The following is a 15808-nucleotide window of genomic DNA, read 5'->3' as shown; positions in this document are numbered from 1 at the left end:
ACCGTCAAGAGCATCTCCTAAGAAATGCGTGGTCAAAGCATAGAAGAGCAACTGCTGTTATAGACACGACATCAAACCAGCTATGTTACTGCTCTCACTTCAGGAATTTTCATGGAAACAACCCTCTGACGTTCTGAACTCATTTCCCTTGCTGGTGGCTGGTGCTTGTTTCTGCTGGCATACAAAGACACAAGAATTGTGAAATACATAGTCAGGTGGTACTGCAGCCTATGTACCTTATGGCACCTCTCCAGGCCCTACTAATTAGAATTAAAAAGAGCTACTGAAAATCAAAGCAACTTTCACAATTTAATTTTTCCAACACAAATACCAATTGCAGACAGTTTTCTGGATCCTTGGAAGCACAAGTTTACGTGACCACGCTTATCTTTTCCAACTTATTCCTCCCTTGCCTCTCCGTGAAATTATTATTATTACTTTTATTTAACGGGCAGCAGACAGCTCACCATAGTTTCAGAGACCATGAGTGCTCAATATGGGGCAGATAACTTAATATTAAATATCCTGGAATCAGAGAACCTCCTCATTTCACTGAATTAACAGATGTATTATCACAATTGTTACAACTATAAACTACTACAAACCTTTCCATGCGTTATTGGTCCCCATCACTTGCGGTCTTATGATAAAATAAGAAAACTCATTTTCTCTCAGGTTCCCTTTCAAGACCAAACAATTCCTTTATGCAAAACAGCTCCTGCATATAACTGGCTTCAAGAAGTGAAAATACTGCAGATTTGAGTCAACATTTCCCCAGCTTTCAAGTGTCTGCAGCACGAGCTACTGTGACTATAAGAAGGATGATGCTATTCCAATCAATGAACACGATTCCCACTTGAGCTCACATACAAATAGAGCTCCTGTTGCTATTCAAGGTTATTCACTGAGATTACCAGGACTCTCAAGTGCACCACAGAAGTCCCTGTTATGTTCATGTCTGCGTGGGCCTGACTCATCTCAGAAGAGAGTGAAACCCATGTACTGTGCACAGCATGTACAGATTATCATTCTGCTACCAGGCCATGGTCGTGAGTCCCTCACAGCAGGATGTATTACTCAACAAAGCAACTACAGTTGACAAAACCCTATTAGCAGCTGATGAGGCCATTTCCCCACCCCTAACTGTAATTCAGATTTATTAACCACCACTTCCCACCCAAGCTCACTCCTAGCTCCCCAGCTGGAGAACCAGTACTTGGGGAATCTGTGCTCTGCATAATATTGAAGAACTTAGTACTGTGGCAAACAACATACCAGAAGACTTTGTAATTCCTTCCTTTCATAACCAGTGAGGGGAAAAGGAAAAATGGAGATTTTTAGCCAAATTTTATAATCTTGATTAAAACCACAGCAGACCAAAAAAAAAAAAAAAAAAAACTTGAGTCACTAAACCACACAGGAAAACGTAAAACTGAATAAACTCAGAACCTGACTCAGGATTTTTAGATTCTGACACTTAAAAGACAGGACTTCACTGACTGTACTTCAAATTCATCTTAATCTTAAGAGCTGTCAACTTTGTATTAGCTTGGAAGAAAATGGATGTTGTTGCCTTTTTGTAAGATTGCAAAGGCTGCAAAGATAAACTGAAACACATACCTATGGTAAGAATTTTGCAGTGTTTTATTAGTAAAACATGAGTAAGGCTCTGTCATTACCTTTGGAAAGGTGCCTACAGAAAATACAGTGTTGAAAAATGAGAAAGCTAGGCTAGTGACAAACTCTCTGGAGGCTGGACACCTGCTGATGAAGGAGATGGAGCACAGTAATGACCCCAGATCCATTAAGCTGGACTGGTGCACCAGCGGGTTGCTATAGCAAGGCTCATTCACTTGGCAAACCACAGCCTAATTACACATGGGTGTCACAAAGCACTCTGGTGTCGTCAAGCATTTTTCAGCTTTATGTCCTTATCTGGAAACAAATGAGATTGAAGCAGTCTTGGGGTACTCTGTAACGCAAAAAAGGAAACACAGTCAGCTTGGAACCAACTGCAAACCAAACCATTTACAGCAGAACACAAAGAACCCAAAAAGACTGAAAGAAGCTTTACAGTTGAGAAATAACACTGTCACAAAGTAATATGTATGCTTGATAAACCGCTTGTTATGAGGAGCTGGTATGTACAGTGCTACCTGTCCTAAGATCTGCAAGAGTTCTTGCCTCAATTTTTTTTCAGCAGATTGAAAAACTGTCATGGTGGTTCAGTCACACTAGGAATTTCTCAGAGGCCAAGTTCTAGCCTGCCAATTAGGATGTCACACATCCAAGCATAAACATTAACTACACAGCAGTTGACAGTCAGCTTTGCCAAAGTACTAAAGTTACTCACACTTATCTGAGTGGGCATCTGACAATGAAGGGCTTGTTTGTCAGTTTTAGAGTTCAAAAAACAGAGGAAATCTCTTAGGTTTCTGAGTAACTGTTGCTGGATTTGCTAGGGGGAAAAAAAAAGTTCCTTGTGTTTCATGCAGCCCAATTAGGGATCCATGTTGTGCTCTAAGTGCCAGCTCTCAGTACTGCAGCTGCTAAAAAAAGAATCTATTAAATCAAAACTAAGTTTTTGACCCTACAGTTACTACTGTCTTTGCTGTATCATGCCTATTATTTGCACAAACTTCAACTGCCTAGAATTTTTATTTTTTAAAGAGCAAAATGACTTCAGAACATTTCCTTCTGCTATGCTTCCATTTAATTACAGAGTCCTAAAAAGGGGGGAAGGGAAATGGAAGTCTTGTAAAGTACCACACCATTATGTGAAATAAGAAACAAGACTTACCCCAGTGATGCATTCCTCCTGAATTCCCCTCGTGAATTGCTTGTCTTCTCTGATGCCAGATCTGTATGAGCCCAAAGTTTGCCAGCCTGGGGAAGATTCCCCTAAGGTCTGACAAATAGCAAGAGCCATTACACAGGAGGAGATCCATACTCAGTTTCTCACAGGGAAAGCATGAGGCAGTAAAAGCCTGTATGTAGTCTTCAGCAAGGTACCCTCTGACATAAGCCTGGAAGTTGGTCTCCAGCTGCTGCTCCCTGCAGCATGTTCTGCATGAACAGATCATTCTACAGGACAGCATCAGCCCTGTGTCACTGGGATGGGAATTAGGAAGAAGCTTAGTTTTAAAGCAGACTCCTTGCAAAACAGTCTTATCCAAGTTTTCAAAAACTTGGACATTATTAATTCATTAACTGAATTAAATCCTTCACCTAACCCCTAAAAGAGGGGTTATTTCTTGCTGTGAATGGCTTCACTTTTAGAGAAGCAGTGAAGTACCTTGGTATGCAAGAATTTGTTCCACATTTTAGGTACAGCTGCACTGTATTGGCAGGGAGTCTATGTTTTGAATGCAAGATGGCAAAATTTATAAAAGCCATTATACTTCGCAACAGCTTAAATACCAGGAGAGCAACTAAAGCAAGACTATTCATCAGAGCTGGCAGCTTTACTTTCCTTGAGAACTCAGTCACTCCTGTAATTAGATTTCTAGACTTAAGCTATTAAGGATCCCCAGGCTAGCTCAATTCTCTACAGACCAGGAGCAGTTCCAGTATTTGATCTAGCATTTCACTGTGTTCCACCAGCAGCTTGCAGTTGCTGCTAACAAAGTCAGAACACAGTTTTAGCTTTGAGAGGATGAAAAGTTCTACAGTCATACTAATCCTAGAGCTGGTCTTCACTTCCAGTTGACTTACCCAAATTTATTTTAACTGACAAGGAACTGGTTACAAAATAGAAGTACTATTTTCCTGGAAAATGGCAAGCTATCAGGGTAATTCCTGCTATGAGTAAGTCTGGACTGAGTGGAGATTTGCCTGAGCTCATTAGCTGCCCAGCATTTTAAGCTGAGCTGTGAGTGCTGATCAGTACAAAGTTGAGGTTAGTATGTTATAGCAACACTTAGGTACTCTGGTGTCCATCAGGAAGGTGGAACTGCAGCCGTCTGCCATTGCTATCAGAGTGTGGTGACCAAGAGAGGCAATATACTCAGAATTGTGCCAAAGCACGGTCTGCTGTTCCTGATTCCACAACTCTGACAATCTCCACTGGTTTGCATTTAAAGGTGTTTTGTCCTGCTCCAAGTAGGACTCACTATAAAAAGGCACAGCTTACCAAAACTACTGTTACATTGATGTATCCCAGCAGAGGAGACTCACATTGCACCTCCCTCCACACAGGACTGAAGCTCTCCCAGCCCCATGAATAAAAGCATGTCAGCATGTGACAGCCTCCTGCAGCACACCCTCCCCACGTGACAGCGTGTGCTGATGTGTCTGGTGAACAGACCACAACTCCCTTTAAGTCGTGCCTTGGCATAAGTCTCCCTTTTCCTGCCTGGCATCCTTAGCTGTCAGATTAAGAAACCTGATGCTATGAGTGGTAGTGTATTACTACCAGCCCGTTCCCACACCCAAGATATTAAGACTAGAACCACACGGTGGATACTGCAGTTTTACATTTATAGTTGGACTTTTATAATATTCAAGATTAGCACAAGATTCATAACCATAAATTATACATTGTTATCTAAGTACATAAAACGTTAATGATACATGTATTTGAAGTGGCACAAAGTAATAATACATCCCTGTTGGCATTCTCAAAGGAAGAGGTGGGTGATGGACACGCTGTTGATCCTACTGCAGCATAGCAGAACTGAGTCAGTGCACCCTGTTCACTCAGGTGGTGCTGACTCTGCCCACCAGACAGGGTCAGAACATGGTGTGGCAGGAAGCCAATGCCAGAATCAGTTAAAGGTGCAAATAAAAAGTCAGGATTATGGCCCTCCCTACTGCCTCAATACAGTAGCAGTGTGTCCCCCTCCCCAACCCTGACGCTGTGCTCTTGCATCTCCAGTACTTTGGCAGCCCATGCACACTCCTATGTTCTCTTGCCACACACAGCTGAGGTTTGTTTTAGTACCATTTAACGTCAATAAGTAACATGCTCTCTTCTTGTTAAACAAAAAGGATCTGGGAAGTGTTTGCTCTCTGGCATGAGAAGATTTATTTTCTTCAAGTCTCAGATCTACTCCAGAAAATATAGAACAGACTCCAACAGTATTGAACCCCAACAGCATTGAACTCCAACAGCATTACTATCCAGAAAAGGAAACTTTCCCAATATTCCTCTAACCATTCAGAGCACAAATATTAGAAAAGCCCATTTTCTTTTGCACGTAAGAATGCAAATAAAATGGGGTAGTCAGATGTACACAAGCTTTCAACAATTCATTATTAACGAGATGTTTCACTGAATTGTTAACAACCCTGCTACTTCAGTAGCTTCAGCTAAAGCTTTAACAACTTGGTGCCAGGCAATTTCCCAGCTGCCTTCAATGGGCTTTTCAAAAGAAAGAAAATCATGCTCTCTTCCCCCTGGCCTCAAGTAGTTATTGCTATATGAGTTAGTGAAATAGTGCCTTAACTTCAGACAAGAGTCTCACAATGTCATTAACAAAAGCTGCCTTTCAGAGGTTGAAATGTAACCGGACAATAATCAATAAATAACAGTAACAGGCATCCTGCTGAAGTCTCCTCACTGAGTTGGGCAGCAAGTGTATTCAGCCAACAGAAGGTCATCTGTGCCTTTAGGACCATTGTACACTTCTTGGAGAAGTTAAAAAGGGACGGGAAGGAAGAGAACAGAGACAGTGAAGGTCTGTCAGAGAGCTAGTTACATATTGAAACCATAAACAGGCGGCTGGGTGAATCCTGGTGCTGTGTATCCATATGGGAAGTTTGCCTGCGGAGGTACTGCACTGGGGCCTGCTGTTAACATCAACTGCTGGCCTAGAAAAGCATGAGACAAAGAGAAAGTTAGTTTAAGATCCCAAGCTCCCCTAATGCTAGCTGCACTGTGACAGGATTATTAGGCTTTAGCTAAAAATCAGCCCCTGTGCAAGCACACACAACCAAGTCACACTATTCCCCAACATGCACCACAGAGTAGGCACCCAGGCCATCTGCTCTTGCTACCAAGAAGCTATGAAAGCAAGGCAGGACTCAGAGGGAAGATGAACATCAACTGATCCTGAGGTCATGATAAATGTGGCTTGTTTTGAAGAGACCATACTGAAAGCCAAACTGATATTATTTAACCCATGCATAGTCATATCTGAAGAGTAAATAAATTCAAGCAAACAGTTAGGTCTGTTAGGTCTCACAGTCTGGAGGGTGCTGAAAAGGTCTGAACACACCTTGACAGACTTGTTCTCATCACTAGGACGACACATGCCTCATGCATCTGTTAAATTCAGGTTAACATTTTTATCAGACAGTGAACCAGTCCCATCCTTCCCTTACCAGCCACTTCTAGGTGCTTGTTAGCAGAATGCCTCTTCAGAAGGGCTTCTAAAATAGCATCACACTTGAGGACAGCCACGGTGTTTTGGCTGCACATGTCTTAAAATGCGTGAGCTAGAAAGCCAATCTGCTTTTCTACTTGGAAGAGCAGAAAGCAGACATTCCTCAGACAGGAATAAGAAGAGGAATTTTCATGCTCTGTAAGTTATCCCTGGGGTTGGCAGCACCCTGGTATCCCCTGTCCTATTACCATACTGAAACACTATTCCTAAGGTAGAGTTCTGAACCACATAAGAGCAATACTTTATCTGAAGAGCAGAAGTACTGTAAGAGTGAGATGTCACTTCAACAACTTATGCAGTTCATCGAGCAGAGACAACCATTTCAATTACTATCTAGGTGAAACCAGTTTACGTGGATAGAACAATCATGTAAGTTGCCTACACAAAGAGAGACCAGTGACAACAGGTAATGAATTAAAACTAAGTCTTTCACCTACCAAATACTATTGGAGTGGGTTCAGTTACTTGTTCCTCTTCTTTTCTTAGGCTTTCAGAAGCATCAAGTTTATCCACCTACATTGAAGCGAACAGGAGATTCATGAAGGCCTCATCTAGGAATTGCACCATTGTGTGAAGCTTTTCATGCCTGGTACCTCAGCTATCAAGTGCTCCTTTTTAGTCCAAGCTGGAGACTTCTGAAGTCTGCCTGTTCCCAGAAAGCTCTGTTGTAAAACTGACTTCCCAATTCTTTTAGGTATATTGCAATAAGCAACAGCTCTCAAATGCAGATGAGGAACTCATTACCTTCAAAGGAAGCACTTTTTGGGGCTCTATTCTAGTCACTATTAACACTATGACCCACAACTCAAACCCATCAGACTGATCATCATTTCAAATGGGCCTAGTCTACACTTACTTATTAACCTGCAATTCCTCACCCCTTCAATGACAGCTCACAGGTATTTGCAAATATTCCAGGCCCATGAAGTTGGATCCTAACTAGGACTATAGCCTAACCTGCCTGCAGGGTACTGGTTTAACTGTATTGGTATTCACAGAGACTTCTAGGAGAAACTCTAGAACCCTCACAAAAAGTGGTCTAGTAGTATCAGCTTTATATGGATCTCAGTGCTGTGCCACATAAAGCTCTATTCATGCTAAACAAATTTGTCGAAGTGCTACAGTAATGCAGGAGACCTAAATACAACTTTAGACACTGTGGGTGCGGGAAGCAGACTGAAGAGGTAACAGTACCTTCCTTCTCAGGTTTAACAAGCTGTATCTTCCAGAAGAGAACCACTAAGACTGAAGACTACAAGGCATAAAAGTCACACAGCTTCACACAGTAGTACAGGCAGTACTAACATCTTGGGCAAACCTACATTTAGTCCAATCCTGTATTTCAGCTATTCCTCATCCTCATTTCTCACTGCAAGAATTGTATCTGGTCTGAGAACTGCTGCAAGAAGTGTGTCTATTACACTTGAGATGTTATTTAGATATGGTGTTTAACAGTTTCCTCAACTTTTTGAAGTTTGCAGGTCAAACTGACAACCTGAGTGGCAGCAGGTCTATTACTGGTTCACTTAGCTGTCAGGCTAACAGCACTCCAGCATAACACTCAATATTGGTGCTACAAATGCTATCCAAACGACTGTGGATCAAAGCAGCTGACAACTACTTGTTTCCAGCTACCTGTCTGGCTCTACTTATCCCTGGACTTGGCTCTCTCAGGTTTGCCTTCCCCTGGCACTGTCCTACAGTGACTCTGGCCAACAGTGCTGTCCTGCCCTCAGCTGGGCAAACAGCAGGAATGCAGAGAGCAGCTATTCCCAACAAGGGATGAGCAGCTTTGGGAAAGCAGATACACATCTGCTCTGCTGCCTAGAAGTGGTTCAAAAGGTTTCCAGGTGAGTGTCATTACACTCCATGTGCCTGACCACTTTGGGGGCAGCGGCTGTTCTGTACTTTAACATTTCTTTTATGTAGAATAGACAGATAAGTTTTGGAAAATGTACACACCCCACTGAAACTAGTCTATTCTTTTGTGCTTTTGAAGTTAGTTACATGACAATTTTAGACATACCACATTGATAAAGCCCATTCTCCAATTCCATGTTTTGCAGTTAATTCAACAGACTAAATTAGTGTCACTGTAAACCATTTTCACCATGCAGATTTTCCTTCTGGCAAGTTATCCCATATTTAGTACACATGATTACTTGTAAATCCAACCAGCAGTTTAAAATAAATTATTTTAGACCTAAACCTCACATGGAAGAGTTCAGATAAACTTGTGTGGCAAGTTTCTCCTGTGTGAAATATGAGGAGTAGGAGGTGTTCAAGATCTGTGCAGGTGCGTTCATCATACCAACAGGCAAGAATTTTACAGAAGCTTCATGGCACTATTCAAACTCACCATCATGCTTGAATTATTGCATACTTTGGTAATTTAGGGTGAAACAAGCAATTTGCCTTTGGAATACATTCTGTCACATGGCAACTGCTTTTCTTTGTTTATGAACAGCATCCTCCCTGCCACAAGATATCTAATACAGTGAACAGGAGCCCAAACTAAAGCTCTCCTAAAGCACTTGTTTTTGTTTCCCATGAAAAGGAGAAGAGTCTGGTTGGATTTTCAAGTTGCTTGTGAATAGTTATCCTTTTAGCATTAGAAAGTGAACAGGAAATGAGTTAGAGCTAAATTACACTGCTCTTCTGGCAGAAGCTACAGCTAGATTCCTGTAAAAGAAACCTAGGATATTGAGGGACACAAATGAACACAGAGAGTTTGAAATCAGAGTATCACCTTATAGAACAGTCCATCAACCTGCAAGAAAATTCAGAGGGGAATACTTAACATGACTTATTAGAAGCAACCTGAAGCAGTCACTTTTATATTTTAATGAAGCTCTTTACTGTAACTTCCTATGCAATTGCAGAGCCTTCCAAGGCAAAGTTTTAACTTAGTATTTTAGAACTGTTTGAGACAAACATTTCAGGACCCCACATGATCAGAATCTCTCTTCTCTCAGTTGAGGACCAGCTCTTGGTGTCAGTATTGTACAACCAGACTATGTGTCTAAAGTTCTATTTTCCATTTCAAAAAAACCAGTATTTTCCATTTCAAAAAACTGCCTTGAGCAGTCTACTCCTATGGCTGATATAGGAATAATGTGCACTATTATTTACTCAAAAGCCCTATGTTCCTTTTACTCAAGGAAATAAGAGTACTTTACTTTGATAATTACACAAAGCTGAAAGTGGTATGCATTTTCCTCACCAAGTTTTCAGTTCATCAGCTACGGAGCTATTGTGAGAAGCACAGTTGCTTATGTCTACTGTTAAAAGAACTTTGACTAGAGCTCTTCAAGTGCCAAGGCATCTATTTATAAACTTTGCTAGCTAGCCTGGAGTGATGAAACCCACAGAACTTCAAGAAGACTTAGTCTGTGCGGAATAGTAATATTCCAAATATATGCAAAGAGCTTTGATTTTCATAATGCTAATCATACAGCAGACTAAAGTCTTAGCTTTTTAGCCTGTGCAATACTCACTTTGGTAAGGTATTCTCTCATCACTTGGATGAAATAAGGCATCGCAAAGTCCATGATGTTATGTCTCCATGCCAATTCAAGGACTACATCTGGGTGCAGCAAGTCATAGCATGTGAAAAGGCAGGCTGCAAAGCACTCCTGCTTTCCTTCTTCCAAGAACCACTGGAGCAGCTTCTCAGCCAGCTCTGCATCTTTGGACTCTGCAGCATACTGCATAGCATCCTACAGAAGAGAACAACAATTAAGCTTGACCCTTGCCTGTCAACATCTTGCTCTACATCTTGCATGCATGTTATTGCTAGCTAGATAAGCCAGGTATTTGGGATACCATGAAATCAGTCTTTAACAGCAGCAGGCATGCTCTGTAAGGAAACAAGATGCCACACACACCAACTCTGAGGCAAGCCAGATACTTTATTAACATTATCCAACAGCTTTCCTACAGAGTATGCACAAATTGATGCCTGTGTGAACTCACTATAGGCTTGAAGATCACACCAGTGTAATCACGTTTCATCTGTACCCTTACAAAAGCCTATGATGTGAGTTCTATGGACAATGTCCCATACTGATACAGGTAACTGTATAGATGCCACTGATTGACAGATTCCCAAGTACAGACAACATTATGAAACTAGATTTAAGACACGCATTTGAAATTGCAAACACTTCTGTGTTAAGAGTCTTTCCTTAAACTTCAAGTGAAAGGCTACTAATTAGAACTCCAGATTCCAAACTCACAAACATTCATTATCCAGATTTCTGCTTCATAGCCCAGACTGCTCAGCCAGTGTCATTAACTCACCTTATACAGACGGTCTTTCTTGCACAGCTCCACACTCTGTTTCCAGCGGTTGTTACCCTTGTACAAGTACGCTGCAATACGCCTAAATTCAATTAGTTCATGCTTTTCCAGACGCTGAGCCAACGTTATGTTATCAAAGTTGTCATACGCATCAATGGAAGCTCTCAAACCCTGTTTGAGAGAGAGTTGTTACACTTGCTTCCAGATGGCAGTAGGTGAGAACTAGAGTAGAGTAGCATCTAATCATGGTGAGCAAATGTTTAGGTTCTGCCAGCTGCATGTTGATACTATGGCTACACCTTCTTTACCTATGTGTTTTATGCGCCTCTCCAAAGGGTACTTTCTAACAAAGCAAGACATGTAGTGATTCCAGACGAAAGAGCTAGTTACCTTTAAAAGACAAAGCACATCTTCGAATTGCAGCCAAAGAGCCCAGAAACAAATTTACTTAGAGAAGTGCTGCTCACTGAGTACACACCTGATACTGAACTTACTAACCTTTGTTAGGTCTGTTCTGAGAAAAACATCTGTGGCACCCGCTTTTTTTGCAAATCATTGATGTCTCAAGACTCCTGCCCACAAAGGGCTTGACTGCACCCTCTCTCTCTGCTGTATTGCTGAAGTGTTATCTTCTAATCAAGGGCATTACTGTGTCAGCAGCTTTTTTGTCAGAGGACCATCCCTTCAGGCTTAGCAATGTGTTTTTTGGGGCTCACCTGGAAATCTTCCTCTTCTGTTAAAAGGTTGTTCAGAGCTTCGTTAACTCCTTTGTTGTTGTGGTTCTGGACTGAACGCAGATAAGGCTTTACTAGAAGTAGCTGATTAACCTGGAAAGAAGATGTTTCCAATACAAGATGAAGTATAGCAATCCTGACACTGCATTCTCCTGAAAGATGTTCCCATTTGTTATCATAAGAGTTTGTGATTGTTGTTAAAAACCTTCAGACAAGATATCTTGTATTACAAGAAGTAAAAACATTCTCCAAGGCCAATTATGCAACTCTTCCTGTGTTTTCCACATCAAGCCACGACTGGGCTGCTTCTCAGTCCTTTATACTGAAGGCAAAGCTACCCAACAGATGTCAACTCTATTTTCCAGCCAGAGCCTGGAGTATCTTAACTTGAGCAAGGGGGTTTTTTGTTCATCTACCATCTCCCAAACTCACCTTTGAAAAAAAATTGACTGTCCTGGTGTGATCCAGCCGTGGAGATAATACAAGCAGGAGATCATTGATCAGCAGAGGTTTGTAGTCTAAGTAGAACTGCAAGGCTTTGTAGTACAGCTCCACATTGGCCACCTGCATAATTAGACACTAGTTAGTACTTCAAACAGCAGTAAGCCTAAGGTGCTTAGTTCAGACCACTTAGCACAAAGTTTTTCTGACTCCTACTAAACAAAAGCCTGAGTTTCCTTCTAGAGACCAGAAGTTTTACACTTACGCAGAGTTCTTGTTCAGTCTTGTGATTGCTTCTTGTGCCATTTGCTTCCAGATAGTGAAATCACAGGCTACCAGGGGCAGCCCAAACCAATTTTAACCCATCCACAGTTAAGAGATCCTGGTACATGTAGCCCACTACAGTTAATAAGAGCATTTGTCGAACTCCTGAAGTAGTGAAGACTGTAGCCTTGAAAAGTCTTTAAATGGTTTCCTTGAAACCCCCAAGTGTACACAGTCTTAAGTCTTGTCTAAACTATTCCTTGATTCACTATTCTCTCCTTTATTCATGGGACTGCCCTCCCCCGTCTCACATTCAAACAGCTAGAAACATACGCAGAAATCTTCCAAGAACATTTGCAGCCTCAGACTATGACAGCAGTCAGCTCAAAGGTATTGAGGAAGTTAGGCCTCTTGCTTGTGACCTATGATCCTGAGCAGTCTCTGAAAACATTCTGTGCTAGCTGCTGCCACTCAACACAATGTGCTGCACAGCAGAAAAGAAACAGTGTGAGATTAGATTAATTCTTTGTGCTAAACTGATGGCAAGTTGCTTTAAGTACAGCAGAAAAACTGAGTAGTAGCTTAATCAAACTATTTTCTAAGCAGCAATTCTGTAGCAAATTTTTGCCTCTGTCCTGAAAGACGCTTTCAGCACCTGGCTTCAGTTAACTAGTTACTTACCTTGGCAATTATGTCTTTAAACTGGCCTTCTTTCCAGGCATCAGTGGGATGATTCATCATAGTAATTATTGCATTGTCATACTCCTCGTACTTGTCATAGAGGAATACAAGTTCTGCCCAGAGGTGAGCCTGTTCTGCAGCTCTGAGCACCTAATAAAACAAACATAAAATGCACCAGGTTTGATTCACTGGCAGCTTCTCACCTTCACTTGCAGCTACTTACTGCATACCTTTGGAATATTAACTCTAGACCAGAAAAGCTCCAGATGTTCTCTCATTTTCTGAGGCTTGAATTTGGAGTATAAGATGGCAAGTTCAGTAAACATCCCCATGTGAGCACGCTCTAGGCCCAAAGCAGCTTCCAAAAGGGCAATCAGTTCTTCAAAGTAGCCACGATCCTGGATGTTAGGAAAATAAGGATGAATAAAGCTTACTAAAATGCGTATTTACTTAAATTCAACATGCTTTGATATTCTCTCCAAATGAAAAGTGCTTAGATTTGTAAGACATGATTCCAGTGAGGCAAGAGAATTATGAAAGAAGGGACAGTGAAAACTATTAACACTTCATTTACTACAAAATATTTGTATCACTACCAGGAAATGAAGACGAAGGAAGAATGAATTTTAAATATTAGCCCCCAGGTTATCATTTTTTTTGTGACCACTTTACTAGCAGATATAAGTATGCTGTATGAAGTCTTCTAGAATGTTAATAGTGACTGACCTGATAGTAACTGATCAGCTCCTCAAGTTCATCAGCATGGATGACTATGTGTAAGCCACAGATCTGTGCCAAGCGGAATTCTTTTCCATCCACACAGGCGAAGCAGACCTGTAATGACAGTCAGCAAATACACAGTTAACAAGACAAAGCTTTACCAAATCTGAGGTTTACCAACAGTTCCAAATAACTATTTCCACAATAGTTGTTCTAGAATTAAAATCTACTACTAAAATCCACAAGTTTAAGTTACCTCCTTCCAAGTCCTTGTGCTGTTGGCTTTGCGGCCACTGTCCACAGCTGCCTGATACTCCCCAAGGTGCACCAAGGTAGATGCCAGGCGAGCAAAGTTGGATACGTTGTTATAGAGAAGTTTTGCTGCTTCATACATCCCCTCTTCGTAACAGCGATCACCCACCTGAATTAGGAGTCCAAGGTAAACAAGGGTACCAGCAAGAATCAGGGGTCAACTATGAAGCAAGTCACACATGGGAGCTGTGGGTCAAGCCATACCTGTTGTATATGGGCATTGTTAGGGCCACTGATAAACTCCTCCAGTTCTGACAGACGATTAGTTTTTGCCAAAGCAAAAATAAGTTCTGTCTCTACGTAAGACTCTCTAGCCTTCTTCCTGGCCATCTGTAAGAACTTCACTAGATCCTCCCAGTTATCTGGAAGAGAGCAGAAGTAATTAAGGTTCTATGTTTAGTCATTCTGGATTGTTTACCTTGCCCACCTTAGGAACAGTGTTCACTAGAAGACTCAAGGCTCTCGTTCACCACAGTAGTAAGCCATTTACGCTTGAGTTAAGGAATTCCCTCCTAAACAACAAGTCACCTTCACGTAAGGTTGGATTTATTGCTACTATTCTGCAATCCAGTTGGCAAGAAATTCTACCACATACAGCTGAATAAATACATTATGTTTGGCGATATTTTAGATAACAGTCCAAATTATCTCCTCAGAAAGGTCTCTCTTTGATGCAGCAACACAGACAGCCTTGTTGACAGGAATCTCACTTAACATTGACTCATCCATTCCATGTACTGACTGTTCCCATTTCCTCTGAAACAGAATTCATCAGTCTCAACAGTCCTTGCTGCTTAATGTAAATGCAATAACGTAGCTCACATCCAAGCAATCTGAAGTTGAGGATGCTTTGCCTTACCATTTCTATTAGCCGCCTGAACGACTTCCATGTAGGCAGATGGATCATCTGCCTTTATATAGGAGTCAATGGCTTCCTTCACCAAGTCCTTCTGGAGCTGTGCTCTGGCCAGCTGGCTCCACACTGCTGGTTCATTACATCTCTCTGCAAATTCATAAGCACGGTCTAAGTTGCCAATGTGCTCAATCAGCACCTGTTTGAAATTGAAATGGCAAGTTAAAAATCAAAGTTTTGTACAGTGTCCCTTCTAACAGAACTCTTTCTTCAAGTGCATACACTGCTCTGTGTAAGCAGTATGAAGTTAATTGCTCTTAGAAAAGCCATTTCTGTCCAGTGAAGCATTCCACACCATCATGCAAGAACCACGCCTCACCTGAATTGCTGAAGTATTGACATCAAATTTTCTGAATATAGCAAAGGCTTCTTCATATAGCTCATTACTGATGGCAATGTTTGCAATATCTGGAGCATCGTAGTTATCCAACCGATTGATGTATTCCATCACTCGAGTGCGATCAGCCTTAATGGCAGTCAGGATCAGCAGATTCTGGAGATTCCTTTGGTTAACAGAAGGCATAGGCTATAAGCAGTGCACGGCAACACCTGCTTAAGTGACATGGATTGTACATGTGAAAAAAATATACCTACTTATTGTCACTAGCAACAGCCTTGCATCCCCAGACTGAGAACCACTGACATTTGCCTTCAAAAAGAAACTGCTTATAGTAATAGTGTTCTCTGTTCTCAACACATCACTGCAAATTGCATAGTGTGAACTAGCTCTGCTCTTCAAGCAAAAAGCACTCTAAATTCTAGCTTTCCACCTCATTATAAACATTGAAGAGTGCTTAGGTCCTGCAGCCAAGAGGCCCATGATAACCCGGCGCATTCACAACCTAAACAAAGGTGCTGAATAGGCTAAACGTAAGGACAAAGCTCTCCCCTTACCTATGTTCACTGAATACAGAATTATCCAAGACAATTTTTTCCAATAACTCAATCAGTTCATTTGGCAGATCAGCAGTCATGAAAGCTTTCACAGTTACAGAAACTTCCTCTGGATCCTGTGTCTCTGATAAAGCCGTTTGGACAACCTAGATTCAAAGGCA

At 41.5% G+C, this 15808-nt stretch overlaps 1 protein-coding gene across 3 annotated transcripts in view; it reads right to left on the bottom strand.

Annotated features, from left to right (window-relative positions):
• Positions 1-4462: 4462 nt before the first annotated feature.
• Positions 4463-15808, bottom strand: part of CLTCL1 (clathrin heavy chain like 1) — a 34358-nt gene continuing 23012 nt past the window's right edge. Inside the window, exons 19-33 of one of the 3 annotated variants that reach the window (XM_085075878.1) lie at positions 15648-15793; positions 15073-15256; positions 14700-14892; positions 14045-14202; positions 13785-13949; positions 13535-13642; positions 13039-13206; positions 12809-12958; positions 11855-11986; positions 11405-11515; positions 10689-10859; positions 9884-10105; positions 9136-9156; positions 6824-6899; positions 4463-5811 (exon numbers count right to left, since the gene is read on the bottom strand). In XM_085075878.1, the coding sequence (XP_084932004.1) occupies positions 5696-5811; positions 6824-6899; positions 9136-9156; positions 9884-10105; positions 10689-10859; positions 11405-11515; positions 11855-11986; positions 12809-12958; positions 13039-13206; positions 13535-13642; positions 13785-13949; positions 14045-14202; positions 14700-14892; positions 15073-15256; positions 15648-15793 (2121 nt within the window). In that variant the 3' untranslated portion in view covers positions 4463-5695. The remainder of the gene's footprint in view (positions 5812-6823; positions 6900-9135; positions 9157-9883; positions 10106-10688; positions 10860-11404; positions 11516-11854; positions 11987-12808; positions 12959-13038; positions 13207-13534; positions 13643-13784; positions 13950-14044; positions 14203-14699; positions 14893-15072; positions 15257-15647; positions 15794-15808) is intronic. The other 2 variants (XM_085075880.1, XM_085075879.1) reach the window with 2 other exon arrangements.

Source organism: Lichenostomus cassidix, chromosome 15 (assembly GCF_008360975.1).
Source record: "Lichenostomus cassidix isolate B80296 chromosome 15, HeHo_3.0, whole genome shotgun sequence".
NCBI lineage: Eukaryota > Metazoa > Chordata > Aves > Passeriformes > Meliphagidae > Lichenostomus > Lichenostomus cassidix.
This window is presented reverse-complemented; position numbering and strand designations above follow the sequence as displayed.